We start from the raw sequence: 12589 nt of genomic DNA, 5'->3' as shown, positions 1-12589 counted from the left end.
GTGTGTGTTGCTGTAGTATGTTTACTTAACTGTGATATGCCAGCTTTCTTGTTTGATTAAAGCAAGACACTTTCTTGCTCAAGTGATCAGATTGCTACTTCCTTTTATTTCTTCACTCCTCCTGTAGTAAGGTTTATCTCAAATTTGCAGTAAGCTCTTTCTCAGCATAGGCATAATGCACCACAGTGGATGGGGAGCTAGCTGAGATAGTGGAGTTACCTTTGCTAACAATTTGATCTTCTGGCAAAGAAAGTGAATACTTGTTGCACTGGATGACCCTTTGGAGCCTAGTATGGCTGGCAGCCTTGACTGAATCTTTCATGATGCACAGCTTCATGGATGAAATACAGTATAATGTTTTAGGACGAGAGAAGCCAGAACACCAGCATGTGCATTGAATTTGTGCATTAGAGACATTATCTTTGCCTGAGATTTGTTTTGAAATGTGGGTGTGATGCAAATATGGATATATGCTGCTATTACTGCATCCCTAAGATAGATTAACTCTGAAAACTGAAACAGCTTCTGTCGACAAAAATGCAAATGCTGTTGTCTCTGATAATCATTAATTACTGTTCCATAGGCAAACAGGATTGGAATTGTAAAGAATCCTTCTGCTGAGTTACTCAGGATCTCAGCCAAAATGGTTCTGTGATACTAAATGAGTTTGCCGCAGTATAGCTTGGCCAAGTGCAAAAGCCAGAACTGCAGACTTCTGTTTGGTTTCTGTAGCACAGAAACTGTATGTGTTATTATCTCTTGAAAATATTAATAATTCACCCAGGATTAAGCTTACATACAGACAGGTGGCCAAAAAGCACTTGGGAAGTCCTATACTTTTTATCTCCTATTGAATCATTTCTTCTTATGAAGCACAAAAATTGACTAGCTTTTCTTCTTTGGAAGATTCTTGATTTCTCCTATCAGTTAGGCTTGGTTCTCAGTTTCACAGAGGAAATGAAAATTCACACTAAAATACAGCTTTTGTGTAAGGATCTGACTTCTTCCTTAAGCTTGTCCTGCTGCTCTTCAGCTGTACCCCTATGTTTCCATTAAGAACTAGAGTTCAGCTTTTCTTTCTTTCTTTCTTCCCTGTCTTCTTACTTTCTCCTGCTATTTTTGTAAGCATGAGATCTTGGACTAGCGAGGACCTTCCTGTTGGTTTCTATTATGAGCAGTGGACAATGGTGGCAGAGGAACAGATTTGAGCTCTGCTTTACCTCACAGCAGGGCCAGCTCATGAGCTTTCTCTGATTATCTTCTTTCTGTGCTTTATTACCTACATGCATGTCCACATCTCAGCTTGCTTTTTGAATGCAGGGCTTATTTGCTCTCTTGTTTTTGTCTGGGTGTTAGTTTAATGACCAAACTAGGAAAGGTGATCAAAGAAACTTCTGCTTTTCAGAGGCTATCAAATAAGGCTTATTTAAAATTTAGCATTCAATTGTTCCACAGAGATGGAAACCAAGTAAGGGAAAATATACATATGCTTATATACAGTCCTAAAAGAAGTCCGTGCATTCCTCTGGTCACGGTCGCCATGGACAGCTGATCATCCTGTGGAGGAGCTGAGTCACTGGGCTGAGAAAGAGATGGAAACAGTGAAACAAAGTGCCTTTTAAGTTGACATTCTTGTGAAAGCATGGGCTGGAGACAGGAACAGCAATGTGCTGTTGCAGTTAGTACAGAGAATTTTAACAGTGGGAGGAAGAAGACTGACTGCAGAGAAAAGGAAGAAATTCCAGAGTTGGAAAGAGAATCCGTGCCTGGGAATGATGTGAGATTTAATCCTGAATGAATTACAAAGGACATTCACTGACTGAAAAGAGGCAGAGAAATATCTGTAGCTTTTTCTTTATCCGGTTCCTTGCTTTGCTACTGAAAAGTGCAGTTTACTTCATGTATTAAATGTTTGAGTTTACATTATTAGTATGAGAGGCAAGAATAAAACACCAACTTGAAACTCTAAGAAGAAGTCAACTTAAGCTAAATAGTTCTCACAAGAATCAGCCTGGCCCTGGAATCTAAGCCAGCTGCAAGATGCTGTTTCCAGGAAAGAGCAGAACAGGAGCACATGCCCAAGGAAAAACACATTAAAATGCAGCAAAATAATGATGTTGTGGTTCATGAAAATCAACAAAAGCGTAGCAATCATTCTTCTACCATATTGGACACATCTCTACAGTTAAGCAAGCTTATAGAAATACACTGTATAATGGTTTTGAAAGATTTGTGCATTAAGTAGAGATCAATCCAGGTTTTTAGTCTGTTGTAAGACTAGTGTGACAGTGGGGTGCCTGTCACAGAATGGGTATGAATTTTGCCTCTGCTGCATGTGACTGCAGAAATATATGCTGATGAGTATATTGGTCAGACCTTTCCCAAAAAGACACACATGCAGTTCCAGTGAGAAGTACTGTTTTTCTTTCTTTTCTTCCTTGTAGACCTTGTAGAGAATGTTTTGTTGTTGTTTTAAGAAACTTTTTTTGAATGAAAATTCGGAATCATATATTGCTACAATGTAAAATGGAATGTGTATAGCTCTCAACAACAAAATCCTGTAGTTGTGCTGACAAACTGAAGTAGCATACTAAAGGTTTTGTAAAGTGGTACGCTTTGGTGGAGTCGTTCTATTATACAGAATGCAAGAAAGATTGGAGAGGTACTATTTCCAGATTGAAAACTGATGGCATTTATCATTTTCCAGCTCTGTGTGGTCTCCTTAGCATTGTTCAGAACGCTCATTGGCTTGCATTGTGAAGATGTGATGTTGCAGCTAGTTTTAAGGTAAAGCCCAAACTCCTTTTTCAACTTTGTCCTAATTCTGGGACGTAGAGTCTCAGACGATAGGCACAGAGCTAGATGGAAGTTCTCCAAGAGAGCAGAAATTCAAGCAGCTACAGAGATAAGAATATTTATGATTCTGACAAAAGCATGCTGGACCTGTAGAAGTGTGATTTATGTTCTGTGATCTTCAGGAATAAGAGATTCTTCTCGTGATTTATTTCTATAAATGTGAGAGAAGAAAAGCTGAGAATATATTTATCACCCCCAAACTACTTATTTCCTGCTTTTAAACCTATAATTCTTCCCTCCAGCATGTTTTCTTTAGTTTATTATACATACACTGCATTACAAGGAACTTATGTAGTTGCTTGCAGCTTTCACCTCTGTTATTCCTCTTTCCCCAAGAATACTTCAGCTTCCTTAACTCTTGTTCACAGATTGCTACATAATGTACAAAATACACTGATTATTTTTGCATTTAACTGATTGTTCCATAGGCTGCTGCAGAATACACAATTATAATTTTGGTGTGTGGATTAGATTAGAGTTGATAATTTCTGTGGAAGTACTGGGGTAGCTTAATCAGGATTTTAACACTGTGGGAGGCATCAGTGTTTCAGTCCCTCCACTGATAGGCATTAAGGTGAAATTCCCCGAGTGCCTGGGGATGGTGTTAGGACATCTGTGAACTCAATCTACTAAGCAGCGCTGCAGTTGTTTTTAGTCTTTTTTGTTGTTGTTGTTTATTTATTTAGGGAATCCTTAAAAGGAAACCAAATTTTAAAAGTGGGAAAACATCAGCATAATTAACACTATTGGGGTCTTAATACTGTGCTCTTAAAATGTTAAACAAAAGTGCTCGAAAAATATTAAACACGAGAATGTGCTTCCTCTGTCCCTTGTTTTCCCCATAGGTTTTTCCCTCTTGCCCAAGATCTCTTGATTTACAGCAGTGAAACACCTTGATGACCTTTCCTTCCCTTTTGCTGGCTGCTTGCCTGGCATGTGTAAACTGACTCTGTCTTGATTTCCTTGAAAAACAAATAAAGATTCTGAGACAGAACTCACTCATTCTGGGACCAAACCACACCACAAGCCTCTGACTTCTGCCCATCCTATGCTTCCCTCATCCCTTCCTACAGCAGGCTTGCTCTGACCTGTGAAGGGCTGCTCATTTCCCCATTCTGATGCAACTGGTCTCCCATCTCTGCTTGTCTTGACAGTTCCTCGTTGAACTGTATCTTCACAATGTAAAGAGTTGGGGTTTCATGCTCTCAGGAGGTTTGGAATATAGATCACTGTCAAGATTACTGTTATTTCTTATATTTTGAAGAGGGATGGAAGGTGTGAAGGGACTTTTGTATGTTTTTGTTTTCTCTCACATGAAAGGATGTAATGCTAGACTGCATTTCAGGTATCTGATCCCATGTAACCACATGATGTTGAGCCAGCGAAGGGCTGTGAAAGAGAGAGATTGTTACTCCGTATCTGCTGCAAAACTGCTTGCCCTGACACCACTCTGCTGCTCCACTGGGATCACCTTGACTCTAGAAAGCCAAGAAAAAGATTATATTCTCTGGACAAAAGCAGCTCAAACTGAAGGTAATTGGTGCTCAAGGGAAGACCAGATCATGAACTGAATTGAGTTTGGTAGCAGCTCAGGTGGAAGAAAAATGGTGGGCAACAACAAACTGGGCAGTTAGGCTGCACTGGAAAGATTATTTAATTCCTTTCATGGGTCCAGGACTATTGAAACCTTATTCAACTTGGGTAGCTTTTAAAATATTCATTCATAAAAATGATGTACAGGTACTTGACAATGGCACTTGCAGGTTCAGAATGGTTGCTGTTGTTTTACAGATTGGGAGTGGGCTGATTTCTCAGAAACTGAGCTACAGCGCTTACTTGGCAGTAGAAACAACTCTAGTGCATTTATGGTCATATCTCTAAATTTAATTCTTCCTTCCTGCCTTATTGAATGACTGGGGCTAAAGACTCCATCTGCCGTGTTACTGGCTGCCTTGCTTGAGAACTTTTGGGTTTTTTAATTGTGTCATGGTATGAGTAAAATTCTTTACTTTCAGATTCTGTTAGAAGCATTTCTGAATCCACCTGCATTGTGGAATTTGGAAGAGCTGTGGATATCAGCTACCTGCAGTACCTGGGAGAAGCTCAAGAAGCCATCCTCCAGTGTCTGAAAGATTGTAAGGTCTGGTCTGCTTCATACGATGGAGTAAATCCTGATCCTGAGACTTTTATCCAAACGCTTGCTGAGGAGAACGGTACAGATGTGGAACACCCCATGTTTCGTCTCCAGCAAAGGACACCCAGCATGTGTAGCTCCTCTCAAACAGCACCAATGGGTGAGAAGATGCAGTTGGAGCTGGAATGGGACGATAGCTATGACACAGGGATTTCTCCTGGTTCTGATGTGAGCTCGCTCCAGCAGTATGATGATCTGGGAAATACAGAGGTGCAGATGCCTGCAGTGCCACCGAAACATATTCAAGAGATGAAGAAAAATGCTATCATGCTTGTCAAAGGATCTTACATAGAGGATTCGGACTTTCAGGATGATGTTATGGTTTACAGATTATGTGCCCAGAAGGATATGCAGGATGATGACAACTCCAAGGAGAAATCTTTAAATGTGGCCAGAGAACATCAGGTCCAAAGCCAGACTGTTGTCAATGGGCCTCTCTCTAACAGCCAGCTGGAAGTGGGTGTGGATGAGCACAGTGAAAAAAAATCAAGCTTGACTCAAAGTGTAACGAAAGAACAAATAAACCAGAAAATGGTGGAGACTGATCCACAGCCAGACTTAGAATTGAAGCTTCAGGAGGCAGATAATTGCTTAAGCTCACAAATGCTGAGCACAGATGGTGAGGATTTCATTGCACAGTATGACAAAATTATTAAGGAACTGGATCCAAACAATGCAGGTGTGGAGGAGCAAAAGTTAGACACTCCTGACCCCGTGTCTCCTGCAGAAGAGGAGGAGGACTTTGAGAATTTCTCAGCAGATACCCCTTCTGTGGAGAGCACGTCATCTCCCTTTGGACCAAAGGAGGATGCATCCCCCAAGCGTGCTGCGAGGAGTCAGAGTACTCCATTCACAGGTGGAATGTCTTGTTAGTTACATACCTAGCAAATACAAGAAGGCATAGTGATCAAAGGTGACCAAGTGTAATTACAGTGCACAGCACAAGCATAGAGCTAAGACCAGCCCTGATGCTAAAAGGGTATGCTCAAATAGCTGAGACTGGCCCAAGGAGAATCAGAGAGATGCAGCATGTAAGTGAAGCAGAACAGTCAGTGTAGTGACAGCAAATGGTGGTTGCTCAGCACTTTTCTGTCTGTTTTTTAAAAACAAACAAACACACAAAACAACAAATCTTGGGATTGTTTCTTATATGTCAGAGCACCATCATTCTAGCGTAAACTTTTTCAGTTGAAAGCGGACTGGAGTAACAGTTCTAACATATGGAGCCCAGGTAAATGGTTTGTTTTTCTAGTGGCTGGCACCTCTTATGCTGTAGCTGTGGGGTCACGTTGCCGTTTTCACCCCTTCTGCTAATTCACATTTAAGCACGAGGTGGCAGCACTGATGCCCCGTCTGCCCCTGTCTCTGCGGGAACTGTCCCTGGCGCCTTGGTCCTCAAACGCCACAGCAGCCATCACAGTGGGTACACTTTTCTGTCTTGTGCCAGACAACAAGTTAAGCTTGTTCTCTAGAGACTGCCCAAACCATTCAGGAATGAAATTGCTGCGGGAGGGTAGAGTGTGCTTTTGATCAGTGTTTGTGCAGCTCCTTGCATTGCAGGCTGCTGATCTTTAATTAGGTCTCCTGGATACCACAGTAATGCAAATAATAATAAAAAATAAAAGCTTGTCTAGGTTTTCTCATCCAAAATAAGACCTCTGTAATCTGGCTTCTTGTTCATTTGGAAGGAGAGGTGAAAACATTCATTTGTATCCATTGAAATGCAACCCTTTCTGGTCAGCTGTGGCCAGCATGCCTGGCACTGTCTCTTAATTGAAAACCTCAGCCTGTTTATCCAGTCCATTTACTATTTTTACTGCAGTGGTAATTTCCTCGTACCAGAGACTAATCACATTCAAACCTTTCAATTTCCCATTATCTGCTGTCAAATGTAGCTCAAAAAATGTCATCCCTGTCCCTTCCTCCAGTCCTTTTTTTCCATTTCTTGCTTTAAGGAAAAAAGAAAAATGATGTCCAACCAATGAAATGAATGAATAAACCCACTATCTGCTTCCTGTCCACAACATTTTTTACTCTTAGGGTGTCCACCTTGCTGTAGTGATTGCACAGTAGCTCTTAGTGATTGCAGGTAAGGATTTACTGACAAAAATTCCCCAGAAAGGGGAGATTGCAGTGCCTTTCAAATGTAGTAATGTTCTATTTAATTTGGAGCGCTATATTATGTATGTGATAAAGGGGGGATGTTGTGGGATGGGGCTTCTTGCTACAGAATCAGATAACCAGACAGAGGTTCCCATACTCAGTGACTCAGTGGTTCAGAGATCTGTAGAAGAAAATGTCCCATTGGTGTCTGTGTCCAGTTTAAGAGCATTATCATCACAGTCATCCCTGTTTTCCCCTGAGCAAGAATGAATGTGATATTCAGAAACAGTGCCTGTCTTCATGGCCATGAGGAGATGAAGTCAGAAAAAGAATACTTTTTTTTTTTTTTTAATTTTCTCACTGGTTTACACTGTTTCTTCCCAGACTTGCAAACTCTGCTCACTTCCTCTGTTTTTTACTCTAATCATTTCCTGAAAACTGACAATTTTGTACTGGGAAGTTGAAGAGAAGTGGTATACTTTTGTTAGAAAGGTCTGACTTCAGCTTTATCTACTCAGATCTAGAGTTTGATTTGCATGAGAGAAACTGTGATCTACCTCTGCAGCTACTGCAATCCCTCCAGTCCCAAGGGAGCTCCCTTTGCACTGTGGTCCTCAGGGGCTCTGTAAAATTGTCCCCATGGACACAGGAGGAGGAAGCAGTAGAAGACAGTAGGGACAGTAGAAACTATGTCAGCCAGGGGGCTTTGAGGCTGCTCCATTGTGCACCCAGGCAGGAGGGTTATGTGCTTGCACTGTCAGTGCTTCTGTATTTTAGTGGTTGCTCTGCAACATAAAGACACAAACTGAAACTATTGTTTATTGCTGACATTTACATGATAAAGACTACATTTACAAATAATCTTGCTTATAAATCTGTTTTAATGTTTGCCCTGCTTTGTGTGACTGCAGTATTGAAAATGTGTTTCCATGTGATGTGACTATCGCAGCTTCTGAATTTTTGTTTAGATCAGCATTTTTGTGGTTTCTTTACGACACCCCATTATTTTGGTGAGACAAGAAGTCTAAGCTATAAGGTACTTCACCAGTCCTTCTGTGGAAATAAGGCACAGTACCGGTGAAAAGGAGACAGGTTCTGGTGGAGCATGTCTAGAGGAGGGCCACAAAAATGATCCATGGGATGGAACACCTCTCCTGTGAGAACAGGCTGAGAGAGCTGGGGCTGTTCATCCTGGAAAGAGAAGGCTCTGGGAACACCCGAGAGCTGCCTGTCAGTGTCTAAAGGGGAGCTACATGAAAGAAGGGGATGGACTCTTAGCTTGGTCTGTGGTGACAGAACAATGGTTTCAAGCTCAAAGAGGATAGATTTAGGCTAGATATAAGGAAAAGTCTCTTACAGTGAGGATGATGCGGCACTGGAACAGGTTGCCCAGTGATGTGGATGCCCCATCCCTGGAGACTTTCAAGGCCAGGCTGGATCACCTAGTCCAACTCCCCTGCTGTGACCTTTAAAGGTCCCTTCCAACTCTAAGAATGCTGTGCTTCCTCAGTGGTACTATTCTGATTAACTTCAAAAGGAATGAAATAATAGACCATAACGTATTAGACTAAATCCTTATTGGCACACATAAAGCAGAATGATTATGTACGTTAAATATGCCATTAAAATAACTAGCTCACTAGTCAAATTGCTTCTACTCATGAAAGCTTTTAACACCCCTGTTAAGTCTATTTTGTCTGTTCAGATAAGTTTTGTTTTTCCTCCTTGCTGGCTTTAATTAGCATGTAGGAGGTTTGATTTGGTTGGTTATGGTGATCAAAATTCCTTTCACATGCTTATTTCCTGAATCTCAGGATTTTTCTTCTGTGAAAACAGAAGCATTGGTTCCTTCTCTTTTTTTTTTTTGCAGGACCATTTATCAGCGTGGTGTTGTCCAAGCTGGAGAACATGCTGGAGAACTCCCTGCATGTAAATTTGCTGCTTATTGGGATTATTACTCAGCTAGCAAGTTACCCACAGCCTCTCCTTCGCTCCTTTCTGCTCAACACCAACATGGTGTTTCAGCCCAGCGTACGGTCACTTTATCAGGTATTTGCCCACAAGTGCCTATTGGAACAGTATTTTTGGTTAAACTTGTTCAATTTCAGCTCTTTTCAATTTCATCTGTTGCTCTCCCACCCATCTGAGAGCCTCACATCTCTTTTCAAGTGTTTTAATGATATCTGTGCAAAGTGCTGAAAATTTTGTACGACCATAAATTTTATTGTTAAGTCGTCTTTAATGCAGCTGGAGAGCCTGAAGTGTTCAGACTGTGGCTGCACTGGGAGCAAGGGAGGAAAAAGTAATTGTTACTGTTGTTTTGGCAGGTGCTGGCATCTGTGAAAAATAAAATCGAACATTTCGCTTCTATGGAAAAAGACTTCCCAGACCTTCTCCTGGAGGCCCAACAGTACTTACTTTTTCGTGTGGACATGTCTGATGCCGCTGAAGAACTGCTAACCAAAGGTAAATGTTAACTGCACTCGGAGGAGTGCTGGGCAGAATGAATCACCAGTTACCTCTCTCATTTGCTGCAGCATGATTAAAAGTAGGTGTGGCGCATTATGAGTATCGTTAACCAGATGTAGCCTTCTGGCTTTAAACTGATGATCCTCAGTAGGCCGCAGTATATGGATCTATCTGGATATGCTTTGCTCTTTAGAAGCTTTTATTGTCTTTGCTACAGAAAATGTCTGTTTAAAGGAGTAAGAAAATCAGCTTTTGCTTGGCTTACTGCTAGTTTGGTTGTAAACAAATTTGCTTTCAGGACATGAGGTGAGATGGCATATTGCGTGATTTGATTTTATTTTTAGCCTGACCTTCAGCTAGTCATTAGTTCTGTGGGGTTTTTTTGTTTGTTTGTTTTATGATAAGTGTTAGAGAGGACAGAAATCCAGAATGAATTGGTTTCTGCAATGATCGAATAAGGCCTCATGTGATAGTTTGGGCTTTTACTGACAGAGATGGATATGAGCCAGAGAACTTCAGATGTGCTTTCTGGAATGGAAGCATGAAACAGCAAAATAAATGGGTGGTATAAGTCAGGAGACTTCAACAGTGGGGAGTTAAGCAGGTTATCACCTCAGCTTCCCAGGGGACTTTATAATGTCTGCTGCTTCTCAAGGACAGTGTGCTACACCTGTCTTGACAGTTACTGGCGTTTGCACTGCAGTGAGAGAAGGTAATAATAAGCAAAATGAAGAATCTTACATTCCCACTGAGAAATTTCCCAAAGCAGTGGGTATCACTGGGCACGCTGCCCTGGGGATGTATCAGTTCTCAGCTTGTTGCTGAGCAAGCAGTGTAGGGTGCAGGTTTCCCTTAAAAAAAACTTCCCATACGATGGGAATGCACACAGTTTGCTGACAGCTGTGACCACAGAGATTGAGGGCTCAGAATCAGCGCTGAAGAGAGGCCGCATTCAGAGATGTGTTCTCGTGCATCATTTGGAATTGTTAACGATAGTCCTGCCTCGCCTTTACCACTGCAAAGTTGGTAGTATTTATCTTGGATTTCCAGAGGTGTGGAAAGCAGAGCTTTTTATGCATCTTCTTAATTGTGTTTTCATTTTGCAAGACTCTGAATAGTAATTTACCTAGTTTCTAGTCAGCGTGGTGTGCATTTCTGAGGTTTGCAGTACATCGAGTCAGCAAAATTATGATCTCACTAAGAATTTGTCTGCGAAAGGTGCATGCTGTAAATGAGCTGTGTATTGCAAACATCTGCAGGGGGTTAGGCTCTACATCCTAGTACCACAGGTGAGGAAGCCTCGTAGTTAGGTGATACCGTAGCTAGTGTATGGGATAGGATTAGGAGGCAGTGTTTAGTGTCCTTTCTAAGGTGCTGGCAGTACACACTTTTTTAGGATGTATTCCGAATGGAAATTCATCTAGCTGAGTAAACTTGCAAGCCTTACACTTCAAGGTTTTCAGGGCTAATTAGTTGTACCTCAGTTCAATAACATAGTCAGTAATTTTTGGAATTTATTTGTGCTTCCCATTTTATGTCAGTTTTCTTTGTTGGGCTTTAGAAATTGCCAGACTGACTCATGCAGATCATTACTTAGGATCTCAAAACAAGGCTGCTTAGTCACCCTGTCGGTACGTTTTCTTCTGTCTTGTGACAACCCCTGTAAAGAAGGTATCTCTTGACAAATAGATGGAGAGGAAATAAATGTCTGGGTAACTGCACATTTGGTTCCCAACAAGATTGATGATACAAGCGGTCAAACTCTACTTCTCGGGGCAAGTTGGCTCACTTGTCTATCAGCGCACTGCAGGTCATTGTATTGATTCCTACAAAATTCCTACAGAATTAACATCTGAAGAAGGGAAGCCAGATGTAGCAGGGAACAGAAATGTAAAAATGAAGTATTCCAAAGCGTTTCCCTTCCCTTGATAGTGACAGTCTTCAAAAAGCATTCAAACAGAAAAGGCCAATCAGTGCTGCAAGCAGAAAATAACTATGTGGTGTGCTTACATGGCAGTTTGGGTTAGGGTTAGATATGTAGAGCTGTTATGATCCCATATGCAATGCTGCCCATCTCTCCGCACTTTGATAGCTGTTTTCAGAGCACTCACTTTTGCAATTGCATCCTGACTGCAGCAGGAAGCGGACAATCTTGACTGAAGGAAAAATCAAATTTCTGGTCCCTTGGCCATCTTTCTTTGCTTTTCTTTTCTTTTTTTTTTTTTTTTTAAATAAAACAGAATCTCAGTGTTTTTTGTTGAACTGTATCGATTTTGGTGCTTTATGAAGGGAAGGATTTTAAAACACCCAAGCTTTGACAGCTTACCAGCATTCTGATTGTGTTGGCTTCGCTATTTAAAACACTTACATTGTTTAGGAAACATTTGGAGATTGTAAGAGAATCTCAAAGTAAATCTTCAAAGGAGGCTCAAAACTTTCCCTTTTGATTGTAATTCATAATTTAGGTTGTTTTTCCTCCTACAGTCAGATTTTTCCACAGAACTGATGTTCTCGTACTGTGTCTAGTAGAATAAAAAAAACTAGTAGAATAACAGTATGAATGATTGATAAGTCTGGAGCAGGAAAGGTTTTTCAGAACTCAGGAAAAGTTCAACTCTGTTAGATGATTAAGATTAAAATTTCTCTTGAGCAGTTGAAAGTCCACTATGCTGGAGGAGATCTCCAGGCAAGAAACCAGAGAGCAGAGCTGGTGAGCAGAGGGATCCTCTGCCACACGGAGAGAGGCACCCAGCTGGGGGTACCACATCCACTGCTTGCAGAGCTTTCCAAAAAAAAGCTTCCCATAACCACAGACTGAGTGGGTCTCACATCAACGATGTGGCTTTAAGGGCAACCTCTTAAGGCAGTGATGTGGTGTTTGGCTTATCTGCAGAAGGAGAGTTAATATGATAGGGTGGTTTTTTTTTGGTCTGGTTTTATTTTTGTGTGTGTGCGTGTGCACTTCAA

At 41.3% G+C, this 12589-nt stretch overlaps 1 protein-coding gene across 1 annotated transcript in view; it reads left to right on the top strand.

Moving 5' to 3' along the window:
• Nucleotides 1-12589, top strand: part of FHIP1A (FHF complex subunit HOOK interacting protein 1A) — a 78882-nt gene that overhangs the window by 64089 nt on the left and 2204 nt on the right. The window contains exons 8-12 of the mRNA XM_072335429.1: nucleotides 2708-2787; nucleotides 4202-4389; nucleotides 4872-5906; nucleotides 9024-9202; nucleotides 9481-9619. Coding sequence (XP_072191530.1) covers nucleotides 2708-2787; nucleotides 4202-4389; nucleotides 4872-5906; nucleotides 9024-9202; nucleotides 9481-9619 — 1621 coding nt within the window. The remainder of the gene's footprint in view (nucleotides 1-2707; nucleotides 2788-4201; nucleotides 4390-4871; nucleotides 5907-9023; nucleotides 9203-9480; nucleotides 9620-12589) is intronic.

This window comes from Excalfactoria chinensis, chromosome 4 (genome assembly GCF_039878825.1).
Source record: "Excalfactoria chinensis isolate bCotChi1 chromosome 4, bCotChi1.hap2, whole genome shotgun sequence".
NCBI lineage: Eukaryota > Metazoa > Chordata > Aves > Galliformes > Phasianidae > Excalfactoria > Excalfactoria chinensis.
Note: the sequence above shows the minus strand (reverse complement) of the source record. Positions and strands in the feature narration are given on the sequence as shown.